This window comes from Camelus bactrianus, chromosome 8 (assembly GCF_048773025.1).
Source record: "Camelus bactrianus isolate YW-2024 breed Bactrian camel chromosome 8, ASM4877302v1, whole genome shotgun sequence".
Lineage (NCBI taxonomy): Eukaryota > Metazoa > Chordata > Mammalia > Artiodactyla > Camelidae > Camelus > Camelus bactrianus.
Window position 1 is genome coordinate 42992046 of NC_133546.1, and position 14602 is coordinate 43006647.

The window sequence follows — 14602 nt, forward strand, 5'->3', positions numbered from 1 at the left end:
AACTGTTCCCATTGGGGAAGCCTGCGGAGGCATTTCACCATGAGGAAAATTTGCAAGTGACTGAAATCCTTGTAAGTCAGAAGGAGAAGCACTTTTGCCCACTCCTGAATGACTGCAGTGTGGCCAGTAGGAACAGCAGTTAAGTGGGCAATGGGGAGATGCTGAGGGTGAGAATCACTCACTTTTCAAATCCTCCATTTAATACTTCCTTTAGGAAGAGTAAGCATGGGTCAGATTTCCCTAGTTTTTGAATATTGTGTCTATTAATTTAAGGCAGTGTACATGGATGGGGACCCTCCAAAAAATCCAGGCTCCAAAGAAAACAGTGGTGTCCCACATCTGCAAGATGGACCCTCTCCCCTGCACCTCAGGTTTTCCTGTGAGCACTCCCCCATGGCTGGGAGAGATGCCACTTGGGGACTGTGGGCCCACCAGGGCACTCTCCTGTGCTGCCCTCTGCTCTGGATTTCATGGTGATGGGAGGGCCCAAAGCCTGGCTCTCCAGCTCTCCTGAGGGCAGGTGAGAAGCAGCCCTTCTCACCCCTTCCGTCCCAGGAAAGAGGCATTGGAACAGGGGACTCCCCCAGGCCCTGAAAACTGTCTTCTTGGAAAACCCACCCTTTCTCTGGAATGTTCCCAACTCTCAAGACAACCTTTCAAGGGCAAGAACGGAGTTCCTCCCATAAGAGACCAGTGACTCTTCTGGACATCAGACGGCACTGTCTCCGTAGTTACAGGGTTATTTTTTAAATTATTATCGTCATCATTAACGGGGTCGACGGCATAAACTTTTTATTTAAATATGTGTGGACAAGCGTATAACTCAAAAGTGTGTGTGGTGGTGTGGTGCTGGCACAATATTAATGTCCCTCAACTGAAAGATGGTTAAAGTGGTAAATTTCATGCTATGCATATCCTACTACAATTTTTAAAAAGTATACAGTTTGCAGAATTTTCACAAACGAAAGATGCCTGTGTAACCCATGCCCAGATCAGGAAGAACATTACCTCTTCCCCATGAGGCCCCCTCCTCCTGTAGCCACAGGAATTTTTTTTAATAGTAAACAGCTGCCATTTAGTGAAGGCCCCTTGTGTGCCAGCCATGTGGTCAGTTGCAAATGTTCTCATGTGTTCTTCACAGCAACTGTCTTAGGTGTGTCTCCTAGTCATCTTTGGACATACAAGAAGCCAGAGGCTCGGGTTAGGGAGCAGCCAAGGTGCAGGGAGCTCACAGGCGGCAGAGTCAGGGGTGATGGGTGGGGATGGCATCCCAAGTGCAGCGTCAGTTCCATGTTGGAAAGCCCCCCAGCAGAGGGGGCTGAACCATTCGAGTCACATGGAGGTTTGGAAGGGAGGTGGGGGAGGAGGGAATTTGGCTTTGATCTCTTCTGATTTATGATTCCTTATGTTAGTTTGATACTCAGATGAATGCTTCTTGTCAGAGTCTACTACCTTTGAATTCTGAAATTCACCCTCCCGTTCCCTCCCCATTTTATGCAGTATTTCCTAAATGTCAAGGTCGGTTAGAACTTTTCTAACCATTTGTAACTTCTGAAAGGTAAGAACTAAGGAATAGTAGGAAGTACCATACATAGCTCCTTTTCTGTAGATTTTCTTCACACTGCAAGTGGATCTGTGTGTCAGGTTGTAGGGCATCTGGAAAGCCAGTCCTTGGCGAAGTCAAATTTGTGACTTCCTCCTTTGTTAATCTGGATAAGCTCTAGAATGGCTTCCAATTGAAATTTTGGAAAAATGTTCAAGGATGATCCAGTCCATCCCAATCTACATTTTGTGATTTGCATGCATGGCCTTTAATGTGTACAGAAGGCTTTTGAGCCTCTGAACCTCTTCTCTTAGAAGAAAATATTACAAAGGGGTTTTTTTCCCTTTAGTGTTCTTCATTCTTGCCAATGGAATTTCTCATCCTATGTGCCATTTAAATGCCCTTTTCAAGGTTATGGGGTGGGGATGGAGGGAATAAGGTTTTTGTAACAAATACAATACCCTGAAGTCAAGGGTAATAACAGGGAAGAGAAAACCGTGAAGGAAAAACAAAGCAATAGTACAGAACCAGATGGCATGCGTCTCCTTCCCCTCCCCCACCCTCTCCAGCCCCTGGCTCCCATCCTTTGAAAGAGAGGGAGGGATGCGGCTCTGTTCTCCCTGGGGCAGCTGCCACACCTTCTAGTATGTGTGTCCTCCCACTCCTTTCCCTGTCAAGAAGCATAAACTGGAGGCCACAGGGCTGGCTTTTGTGTTTCACTGTGCAGCAGAAACCACGTGATACACGTGTGTGCCTGCGCCCAGAGCCAGTGAGACTGCTTCCTGCCGTGGAGGTGGGAGGGGTCCTTCACTGACCTGTTGCAGGTGCTCCGAGTAGGATATTTGGACATTATTAAAACTTGACCCATTTTGCAAAATACTTGAATTCATCCATTTTATTCCCTACTTGAACATTTCGTGACTGGTGAGGTACCACCTAGAAACAGCGACTCTAAAATACAGTGAGCATTTTACACAGAGTGGAAGAGAGTGCTCATTGCCTAGCATAATAACTCCTTTACAGTTCTTTTCATCGTGATAGGAAGGCATCCGGTTTAGAGCCCATCTAAGAATTTGACAAAATTGTTACAGATATGCTCTCTAAGAGTAAGATGGGCAGTGACTGAATTTGGAAAGAATCCAGCATTTATAATAATAATGTTACACAGCTCCATAGATCAAGGCTGACTTCTGTTTGCAAATACAACTTCCTGGCTCCTCCGGGGCTCCCTACTCCCAGCTTTTGGGACCACAAACCCTCTGAGCAACTTTGGGCAGAGACTCTTTTATTAAGTCTTTAAATTAGAGCAACAGAGGACGCCATTATGGAAACTTAAAAGCTACTCTAAACCTGAGCCAGGGCTTAAATCATATATTTGAATCAGAGCAAGATAGCAGTTAAAGAAAATTTCACCAACTCTGAACTAATGAAATAGCTGAACCATAAGACCTGTTTAAAGAAATGCAGATTTAATAATACTAATTACCCACAATTACTCAAGCAAAGAAAGGAAAACTAACATAATAGGAAAGATCCTATTTTTCTATATCAAGGTGAATGATTTGTATAGAGTGTATTATTTATTTGGAGGTGAGTTGGGCTCCTGGTGTATTAAAAAGATGATTTATTCATTTGCTCAAAAGGCTTTTTTGATGTCTTGAGTCTGTTCAGCCTGACTGGGCACAACACGTGAGTTTTACTATATAATACATGTGTCCTTGTCAACTCCTATCTCCTTTGATGGAGAAAGTGACCCTAGATGGCTTGGAAAAAGAGAAAAGGATTATATCTTTCTCATGAGTAACTGAAAACCCTTGTGAGATTAATAGAGTCACTTAAGAAAAAATCATGAGTTCCTGATACATGACTTTAGAATGATCTGATAGTTGGATTCTAATCTGTGCTAAACTATTTAGGTGCAGAGACCAAAATGAGATAGTTAATACTGGGTTTGAAATGGAAATAATTTGATTCATATCAAGCACCTGAATAAGACTGGACTTGCCCAACCCACAGCAAAATGTATTGGCTTCTTGCCCCAGATAACAGTTCCATGTACCCCAAAACTGATAGTAGACATTTTTGTTCTTACTTTGAAACAGTTCGAACAACTAACGCGATGAAAGTTATGCAATAAAAAATAAGCCTCTGCTGCAAGCACTTAATGTTTTCCTCACTGTTTTGGAGGTTTCCCAGATGTGGAGTGGGATGGGGTATGTATGAGGGTCGAGGGGCAGGGAGTATGTGTGGGGTGGGGTGGAGAGAGAGAGAGAGAGGAGAAAGGCTGGAGATGATAGGTATTGTTATTTTTTATGATGAAATGTCTCCATCTAGTGGAATTTCAGAGAAGTAAACGTCACCATATTAAAATGAAGATAATGGCTCCAAAGCAATTTCCTTAAACATATGCAATGTTTAAATTAAAAAATAAACTTCCACATATGTTGTTAGATGATATACTTACAACTGCATGTGTTTCTTTTGGAGGACATATAAATGAAACTAATACAGACTGAAGGTTAAAATGTTAACATTCTTAATTTCATGATTTGAACCCAAAAGGCAGAGGGACAAGATAGGAGAGCGGCACTGGGCAGATTCCACACAGCTGGTGGCTGTCTAGTTCCTCAGCTGGGCGGTGGGCTCACAGGTGCTCCTGTGTACATATAGTCTTTGGTATGTATACATTATTTCATAATAAAAATCTGGACATGAACTAAATTTAAGCACTTTCTGGGGAAAAAACTATCTCCCTCCATTATTGATTTATCTATTTAAATTTGTTTAATAGGATGAAAAACAAAAGACTGAAAAACTAGTGAAAACGTAAGTTTTTTAAACCTTTGCCAGCACCCTGTTTTCTTGTGGGCTATTCTGTGTGGCTTCTGCCACCAGACCCTTCCCCACAACTGTACCTGGGCACATGTCAGCTTGTCACCATTTGTGACTGTTTTAAATCCTATCTTCATCTTTACCTCATTCAGCCCATCTTTAGAGGATGGGACACAGGAGTAAGGCTTGCATTTAATATGGAGGCTGGTTTCCTCTGCCTAATTGCATCGGTATGGGGAAGATCATGACTAGGGCCAAAAGCCAACATTCCTCTTTTCTGTCTGAGGGCTTTGGCACACAGCCCAGCGAAAGTGATTTAAAAAAAAAAACCAACAACAATGACGACCTGGGATTTCTCTTGCTGCCTCCAAGGACCAAAAAAGGGAGGAAAGAAGGTGCTGGGCCTCTGGTGATCAGAAGTCTGAGAGGTGTCCCTCTGCTCAGGGCCGGTTGCGTCCTCCGCTGCCCCTCGCACTCCTGGCCACGGGAGGGCTCTGTGGACAGCGTCAGTGTCAGAGCTGCAGCCCACACGCGTCTGCTAACCACTGGTGGTAGGGACAGGCATGCAGTCCCTCCCTGCTCTCTGTCACATGCAGCTATGAGTTTGTGAACATGAACTCCAACCATTTCATCTACTCATTTGTTCTAAGCTAAGAAGTGGTGTTGTAAGCCCCCCTTCCACTTCCTTCTGCCCACAGCACTGAGAGTGCGGCGGATGAGACCATGCTGCCACCGGGACACCAAGTGGTGTGACTGACTCCCATCCCCTTCGCCAGCTGTTGTTCTCCCCACACTTGCACATGCCCAGCAACACCCACCCTCCTCCTCCCCAGATTCAGGACAGTGCTCTCTCAATACTTAATGGAATAACCTCAGGTTGAAAAATGTCCCAGCAAGGCTTACCCTACCATAGGCTTTATTCTTCTAGCCATTTTCTTGAGAGCAAACAGAGCACCTTCATCCCTTATTGGGCCTCCTATTAGGTTCCCTTTCTCAGATGATCTGCAGCTATAATGTTTGTCTTTCTTTTCTGATGAATTGTTTAATGGCTTATGAAATAATGCTAAAACCAACGGCTTGCGTCTCTCCAGCAGTCCCAGAAAACTGGTTGCCTCAGGATGGGGGATGAAGTAGAGACTGTTAGTTAAATTAACATAATTAGTGCATGCTTTATTTTTTTTTCCAGCTTTATTGAGATACGTTGGCAATATAACATGTAATTTTAAGGTATGCAATGTGATGATGGTTGATGCGTGTATCTATTGTAAAATGTTTACTACAGTAAGGTTAGGTAACACATCCCTCACCGCTCGTAATTACCATTTTGTTGTTGTTACTGTGTTTTTCTTAAGAAGTCTGGGGCTGAGTTTCTTGCCCTCTGTCCAAGTTGGAGATGCTTGCCAAGCAAAATGCCCTCTTCCCCAGCAGAACCCTATCCTGGCCAGGATCCTACACTCTTACTTCATAAATAAGGCAAGAGAGGAGACACAATGCTGGATGCCTCTCACTGCTGACTCGGATTATACCCGTCTGACCCTCACAGAAGGCTGTGTTGGAGTTTGGGGAAATCAAGGAGTCAGGTGACTGTGCGGTAGTCACAGGCTCTGGCCTCATGGAGTCTGTAACTGCAGAACACTGAAGCGCTCGAAGTCACATGTTCTCTTTTCTCCCTGCAGGGAAGGAGATTGGTGGGAAGCGCGCTCCCTGACGACTGGAGAGACGGGTTACATCCCCAGCAATTATGTGGCTCCAGTTGACTCCATCCAGGCAGAAGAGTATGTTTTGTTTTGTCGTTTTCACTTAACTGCTTGCTTTTACACATTAGTTGCCCCAATAAAATGCCATTAACATTGTGCAGGAGGGAGAAGTAGTAGCTCACTAGAGCAACAAAGGGCCGAGAGGCTGTGGTAATACAGTGTTTCCCAGGCTGGATGCCGTGATTTTTGCTGCTTCTAGATAATACTTACATGCCTGTTAACTTCGTATTTTCCTTAAAGCCTGCTCGCTTTTTGAAAGGAAACTTTAGATCCGCACCTTCAATGAAAACCTAATATTACTTGTCATAGACAGAAAGTAACCATAAAAATATGATGAAATTCTAGCTAGAGCGTGTATTGCAAACCCAAGGATCTAAGCCTGCAGTCTGCTGAAGCAAAGAGGGGAGGGGAGGAGGGTGGGAGAGAGAGAGAAGAGAGGGTGTGTAAATAATTGTTAAAGATCAATTTGAGATTTGTCTCCTCGATGTAATCGGAAATGTTAAAGGGGTACTGAGAAGACATACCATCTGGCCCCAGGTAGAAGTGATTCAGCTGCAGTGTGTCCTGCAACTCGGGGAATCCTGTGGTGATGCATTTCAAGTGGTCCTTTCCTGTGATATGGGATCTCAGGTGGTTTCTTTGATAGCAAATCATGGAAGTCACTGAAAGCAGTTTCAGAAGGTGGTCACTAGGCTGAGAGGATTCTCAAAGGGACAGCCGGGGCTCCTCCTGACCTGTGGGGTGGGTGGGCACTGCCTAAGGGGAGAACTGTCAGAATGGCTCATGTAGAAGCCCCGACTTCTGAAGTGAGGGAAAGGGAGGAACACCCTCTGACACCCTGGGGGCCTGCCCCTCCATCTTAGTGGAGGCAGTCCTGACTTACAGAAAGGGAGTTGAGAAAAGTCAGCCACCAAGCCCATCCTTTGGCTCTGATGTTTAATATGCCCTGGGTTTGTGGAAGCACTGCACATCCCAGCCATATCCCCAGCTGATCACTCTCTTTTCTTTAATTCTCCTGCATTTCCTCTAAGAAGATCTGTTTTGTTTCCCGCTCTCACAGATTCGGTGGTTCTGAGCTCCTTTTTATTCCCAGTGAGTGCATTTCACCATCAGTGAACAAAGGCATCTGTACTGGATCTTTATTTTAGGGCAGATTTGCAAACATCCAAAGAACACAAATGTTCTTTTAGAATAAAGGGTACCACCAAAATGTAGAATTACTTTGACATAACTGGGAGCCTACCCACAAAGTATTTGTTATATTTATAACGGTCAATTGTTTAAATACTTTGTTTTTAAACAATAAAATAGCCTTTAAAAAATAATACCTATGATTTTACCTATGCAATTAATTACCATCGTTTTAGAAATAACGATTGTTTCAGTATACTCCATTGTTCTGACAGTTCCCTTTTCACCATGGTTTGTGTTTACACTGCATTTAAATTGGGTTATTGATACAAACCCAGAAAGTCATTTCTCACAAATGATTGGTGCAGTTCTCTTTGTACTGTCTAGTGCTAGGTTAGGATTGTTGTAGTCTTGTGCCTTTAAAAGTCACGGAGGAGCCAGCATGCAGTGTGTCTTTTTTTATCTGCAGGGAAGCTGTTTCATTCACAAAAGGATTTGACAGTGAACACATAATAGCTATGTTCAAGTATAATGAATTGAAATTTCATTTTAGAAACTGGAACCTTTCACAGTCACATATTCTAAAAATTGTTCCTGTGCACAGACTCCAGTGGAATGCTACCAAGTTCTCCCTGGGGCTCTTGAAGCACCTGCTGCTGACTCGGCACCAAGTGTGGAAACGTTAACCAATTGCCAGGCGGTTAGGGCTGGAGAGTGCAGGGGGAGGTGAAAGACGAATAGCAAAGGTGGGAGATGACTTGACATCATGCCTCCTCAAGTGGCACAAGAGTGTCATCGCAGGGAGAATATGAACACACCCACGACACAAAGTCATTCTTAAGGACATGCTGGTTGACTGTACATGGTAATGTGGCCCTGCAACTGTGCCAGGACACATGTGCACAGGTCAGACGTCCTGCAAATACCTTTTGCCTATGCAAGTCCTCACACCTGCTCACCAGGAAGAAATCAGAAACAAGTGTCCAAGGGCAGCAGTCATCTCAAATTAGAGGTAGCCCTGACCTTTTTTTCAGAGTTCCTGCAGGTAGGAAGTTACTGAAAACATTGTGTCTTTGTTCTTTATCCATTCTGATGGACTTTTTTTAAAATGCTTGATTAATGATTTTTATCTACACTAAGACTGTGTTTTGTTATTTCCCAGGGGTTGTAATTATGCTCAAAAATCCAGGGTCTTGTAGAGGCACGTGGGAAGGGTCTCCTGCAGTTGCCATTGCAAAACAAGGTTTTGGGCTTCTCCTTTTGTGCGTGCAAGTGGCAGTTTTCACACAAACCCACCGGCTCCTGTCATCTCTGGAAGGAAGAAAAATAATCCACAATTCAAATCTGATTGTTTTTCAAGAGTGAAAGAGATGGATTAGGGTTGGAATCAGGCATAGATTGCAAGGGGGACTAGGTGAGGCTAGGAAAAAATAAACGAGGAGAGGCTGAGGATGGAATCAGAGGTGAGGAGGACCCACGGGCAGAAGAGCCGATGCTGTCCCATTTTTGTAAATGATTTTGTAAAATGTTTCCTTCCCTTGATCTCATTTAAAGGTGGTACTTTGGAAAACTCGGCCGAAAAGATGCTGAGCGACAGCTTTTGTCCTTTGGAAACCCAAGAGGTACCTTTCTTATTCGTGAGAGTGAAACCACCAAAGGTAAGATAACGAGTTGAAGAAGTTGGCTTGTCATTCAAATCTGCGGATTAGTCAGAGGGGATGAAAGGCTTATCTCTAATGTACAAGGATTTTAAAATGGCACATCTCCTCCCTGCCTTGTGAGCAGAGTCCTATTTTCAGTTTTCCCTCCAGGCCCTAGAACTGCAGACAGTTCCAAAAGGACGACAAAGGCTCAGAATCAAGACCTTCCTCCCAAAACAGGGGCTGGGGTCACTTCTCTGCTCCAGGCACATGAGATCATAGAATTTTCAGAAGTCCTTTAGAATTAGGATTTTCCGAAACTCTTAGTTCCTCAGGCGCCAATCATACAGGTTGTTTTGCATTTCTTTTGTTTTTTTCCACAATGTGAGGACATCTCTTATTCCCTCTGCTGGTTGTTATTTAACAACCCATGAGAGCCCACAAGAGGAGCTGGTCCAAGGAAAAAGAGCAGTGGCCTTCTAGCTTGACCTACCAGGCGCTGGTTATCTGCTCGTGTGAAAGCCTTGTGGAGCAAAAATTGGAAGCTCAGTTCTAGAGAAATTGTCCTTTCTCAGTAGGCAGTTCTCCTGCCTCCGTTATGCTCCATAGGTAACCAGGCCTAGGGCAGCAGTCTCAGCCGGGAGCATCTCTGCTCTCTTTCATCCTGCCCACGGGAGCTGGGTCTATGCTGTGTTCACCAACACAAATGTACTGAGTAGAGTATCATAGGAAGAAATCTACAGAGATTTCATTCTCAAGGATAAAGTCATTTTATCTTCTGACGTTTGCAGGAAAAAGGTATTTTCTTCCTGTGTTACTGGGTGGAAGTGTCTGTGTGTGTCTGTGTGTGTGTCTCCTTTTGATAATTATTAAACAGAATACTCCAGTAACTGAGACCTAAAAGGCAAACCGGTACTCACGGTGATTGGAGCTGCTCGTGCTTTGTGTATGTTCCAGGTGCCTATTCACTTTCTATCCGCGACTGGGATGATATGAAAGGAGACCATGTCAAACATTATAAAATTCGCAAACTTGACAACGGTGGGTACTATATTACCACCCGGGCCCAGTTTGAAACACTTCAGCAGCTTGTTCAACATTACTCAGGTAACCCAAATTCTAACTGGCTACTGAGCATATGGACACTGGAGGGAGTGGGTGGGCCCGGAGTGGGTGGGCCCAGAGCGGGAAAGGGGGAGAGGTACAGGCAGTATGTACCAAGGCACTAGGAAAACAGTCTCCTTTGCTAGTCTATCCTCAGGTGGGGCTTGGCCAGATAGGTTCTATCACTGTTTTCCCCACCATAGTTATTATTAGTTCCATATGTTTGTCAAAAGATGGTACCACATTCTACTCCCCCAGGTAGAAAGCAATAGGTTAAATTTTAAAAGCTGTTTGTTTTTTCATCCTCATCTGGAAGTCAATGTGAGTTATCCTTGCCTGTTCCCCCGCGGTACGTCATTCAGAAACCCTGGCAGGAAGAGGGTGTGGTCTCTGGGGGGACACTTAACAGGGGGCCTCTGCAGGGGATGCCGTGTTCCTTCCCTCACTTTACACTCAGCACTGGTGCAGGAAAGGCTGAACATACATTTCATTCTCATGCCTAGATGACTTTTGCGATCCATTTATCATGTTTCACTTCCCCACCAATACTTACGTTTTCCTAACTAGACTTAGCTGTGTGTGACCCACAGCTCTTAGATCTGTTATGGCTGTTGTGTTAAATTAAACTTTTAAATAGTAGATCAATCTCTGCCCTAACACCAAGATGTCACCACTAGTCTGTTGTTCCTAGAAACACATAATTATGAGGTGTTTAGATGTGTGATTTGTACATTTTATTAAAGATGGTAGTTGTATGTGCAATTGTTAAAATGAATGCTTTCTTTCCTAGATTAGCAAGTATATCCCACTATATAATATTTACACACAAACAAATGCAGATATACATGTGTAGATAGAGACCTAAATCCCATTAAGCTCAGTTTTTTGTGTGACCCATATATACCTTTTATATTGTTCTTCAGGACAATGACATGACCCTAAAATCATACGTGACTTGACCTCAACTATTGCTCTATGCTCATTCATTTAAAAATAATCTGTCTGTAATTTTTTAGCATCGAAAAAGCAGTCTTTTGAAAATGGCAGTAAAAAACATGTACCTATTGATCCTGGGCACTATGAGCAAATGAAAAAATTAACACCACTTGGAGTACTTGTTGTTAAGGACATTGGGTAACTTTCCTTTATGTGGATTCTAATGCAATACTTGGGAGAAATGGAGCAGAATAACTCCCTGAGCTTAAATGACATACTCAAAATGCCTGAGTGTTGTAAGGATTTTTTCAGATGCCAAAATATATTTCATTACAGCCAAACATCAGCAGGGTCCCCAGGGTTTTGATCATTTGAAAATATTGTGTTGGAAAGGGCACCTTAATAACATCATAAAGCTGGAAGGAGAGAAGGGATATGAAGAGCAATAGACATTTTTTAATCTCAAAAAAAATCCATCTCGAGTTGGATTTGTTTTTATATTGGCTTTTCCTCGTCCCTCTTTCTCTCCTTCACACAATAAAATGTCTTTGAAATATTGACACATAAATAATTTCCTGCCTAAACATCTCAGAACCTGATTCTATCAAAAAGAAAGGAATAGAAAGGAACTTGCAGCTGGTTCCTGGAGAAAAGGCAACGGCACTACATTTTATTTCCCTGCATCTGAGAGGCCTCCAGTGGGTGTGGCTGGTGGGGCTCTGTCCACCTCACCAGCCAGGTGCTCTGCAGCTTTTGTCACTGCCCTGATTCCTTGTCCATTGTCACCTTCCTGACATGACTGATGTTTAACTTGGCATTTAGACAATTTCCCCTTAGCAGTGCTAGATTCTGGAAGGCTTATTCTTTGAAGAAAGAGAAGAAAAGGGAAAAAACTCCAAATGACCTATAAGTGGTAAGGACTTTTTCCTTCCTCTTTTTCTTAGGAAAGAGTTCTTTCACATCCTTGAGTTTCTGCACATTTTAGTCTCCATTCTTTGTCCTTTCAGACCAGACTCCTAAATTATACATCAGAGACTATTATAAAGATTTTTTACTGGAAAATATCAAAGAAGCAAGACTCTCTGACTGGTAGGATAGAGTCAGTTAAAATTGCCAGAGAAATCACTAGAGAAATATGACCTCTTTTTTCTTTACCAGGTATAATCTCCAGCTTTGCTAGTTTATAACAGTCTAATGTTTCATAGAAGACTCCTGTACCGAAGTTACAATTTTAAGTATATTCATAGCAAAGAGTCTCCAAACCCTTTGCTATTAGACAGAGGGTGGAAAAGACTGTTGTAGTCCAAATGTACTTTATGAAATCAGTGGACATATCGTCAGCATTTCAGAAGATGTTATTAGCACATTGGGCTGCAAACCTTTTTCCTATTTAGTGAGCACAGATAGCAAAACCATCTATATCTGTATATATGTACAGACTACATTAGACCCGGGGGTAGGCAGTAGTCCGAATCTAAAACGTCCTCTGTCCTACCTCCAGTGAACACTTTTCAGTGTGTGGCATCTAATCTTCCACGACGTGTGTAGTTCTCTGCTGACGTAGCACTGTTTTGAGTAACGCTGTGCCCTGGCTGGGTTTGTGCACCTCTAAGTGTTGTTGTTTCACGTGTTCTGCTTTTCTTTTCCTCTCCTGCTGCTGTCCCCGCCCCATCAGAGAGAGCCGCAGGTCTCTGCTGCCGCCTAGTAGTTCCCTGTCACAAAGGGATGCCAAGGCTTACCGATCTGTCTGTCAAAACCAAAGATGTCTGGGAAATTCCTCGAGAATCCCTGCAGTTGATCAAGAGACTGGGAAATGGGCAGTTTGGGGAAGTATGGATGGGTATGCCGAGACTCACTTACTCTATTACTAGCTTTCTCGTTTGGGAAGTCCCAAACAGCAAAGATGGAAGGTGAAGATAAAGACTTGATGGCCAGGAAGAAAATATGAATTACTCATAATTTTGATTTTGATTTCAGAATTCTGGTCACAATTGGCAAATGGCTCAAATGATACTATTCTATAGCCTCAATTCATAAACCAGTCAATGGTACAACGGAATTTTCTAGCCTGTGCCAAATGCCTTCATTTCCAAATGCAAATGTTTCTAGAATGAACTCAGTGTCGCCCTCAAGGGCCCATCACCTTCCATCTCTCCTAGTGCATGCCTGATTATGGATTATAAGGACTGTGTTTTCTTTATTAATTCCCTTTCCTGTAGAGAAAGCTGATGGTTTGTGTTTTAACTTAACTGTGATTGCATCAAGTTGTACCCCACAAACTTCTGGATTGGCTAAAGATGCTTGGGAAGTTGCACGTGATTCGTTGTTTCTGGAGAAGAAGCTGGGTCAGGGGTGTTTCGCTGAAGTGTGGCTTGGTAAGGCAGAGGGCACATTGTGTTTGGCTGCATCTCAAAGCCAGTTCAAAGGATGGTTTTGAACAAAAACATGTACACAGCCCATGGGACCAAGACACTTAACCTGGATAGCTAGAAGGGCACAGGCCATCCAGATCGTACTCTTCTGTCCTACTTCATGTGGTTAATTAAGACACCCATAGACCAGGAAACTAGTACAATAAGAATCTGGTGTTTCCTCTTCCTGAGACACGGGAAGGTAAGATACTACAGATGGGCTGCTGTGGAGAAAGACCGTGGGCTTTTTCGCTCAATGGCCTGAGTTTGAATCATTACTAGCTGATTAACCATGGGCAAGGGGCTTATTTAATCTCTTTGAACCTCAGTTCCCTCATCTGTAAAACTGAAATAATACCAATTCATAGGATTGTCTTGAGGATTACATGGGACAGTATGTTTAGAGTCCCCTGCATAAAGTACTCAGTAGACACATGCACTTCTCTTAATTTGGTTGTCCTGTCATTGCTAAGGCCAAGTGCACTAGCTCTCCCCACTGTTTTATGAGGCCCCGAAACATCTGTTAGTAAAGTAATGTTGGTGCTTATAGAATCCTCCTTCTTCCTTCCTTAGAGTCAATTAAAAACAATGTAGAGGGGAGGGTATAACCCAAGTGGTAGAGTGCATGCTTAGCATGCACGAGGTCCTGGGTTCAATCCCCAGTACCTTCTCTAAAAATAAATAAACCTAATTACTTACCCCCACAGAAAGATATTTAAAAGAAAAACAATGTAGATAGGTATCAGTTGATTTCTGTGGGTACAAGTGTTTACGTGTGATCTGCATTAAAAGATTTAATACAGTTAATGCACTTAGAGCAGAACCTGGCAACTAGTAAATACTGCATAGATAGAGAGGGAGAAAGACACTCACTCAGACATGCACATGTATGTGTGTGTGCATAAGCTGTTACAATAAGTGTTTCCACTGTCATTGTTTTCAGAGTCCACATTATTGTATCAGTCTCTATCTGGACCTTAACTCTTATATTGTAGAGTATGTTTATATGGCCTTTCTCTTTCTCATCCACCCAATTTCTAATTGAAATTGTGGGTCCTAACGATTTTAATGCAGTCACTAATAAAGTCAGGAAAAATTAAACCCTATGTGAAAATTTATTTTCAAACTTTATAATTACCAACTTTAAATCATTACGTGTGCTATTAAGGTTTTGTTTCCCAATGAACATAAAACACCATGTTGTGGTGGTTCTGGATCAGGATGGAAGGCCTATGTAAGTAACCAGGT

General features: G+C 43.0%; 1 protein-coding gene across 4 annotated transcripts in view; it reads left to right on the forward strand.

Moving 5' to 3' along the window:
* Positions 1-14602, forward strand: part of FYN (FYN proto-oncogene, Src family tyrosine kinase) — a 199821-nt gene that overhangs the window by 149836 nt on the left and 35383 nt on the right. For 2 of the 4 annotated variants that reach the window (XM_074368472.1, XM_074368471.1), the window contains 4 exons: positions 6052-6150; positions 8818-8921; positions 9861-10010; positions 12619-12783. In XM_074368472.1, coding sequence (XP_074224573.1) covers positions 6052-6150; positions 8818-8921; positions 9861-10010; positions 12619-12783 — 518 coding nt within the window. Of the gene's footprint in view, positions 1-6051; positions 6151-8817; positions 8922-9860; positions 10011-12618; positions 12784-13162; positions 13319-14602 lie in introns of all 4 variants that reach the window. The other 2 variants (XM_074368473.1, XM_074368474.1) reach the window with 2 other exon arrangements.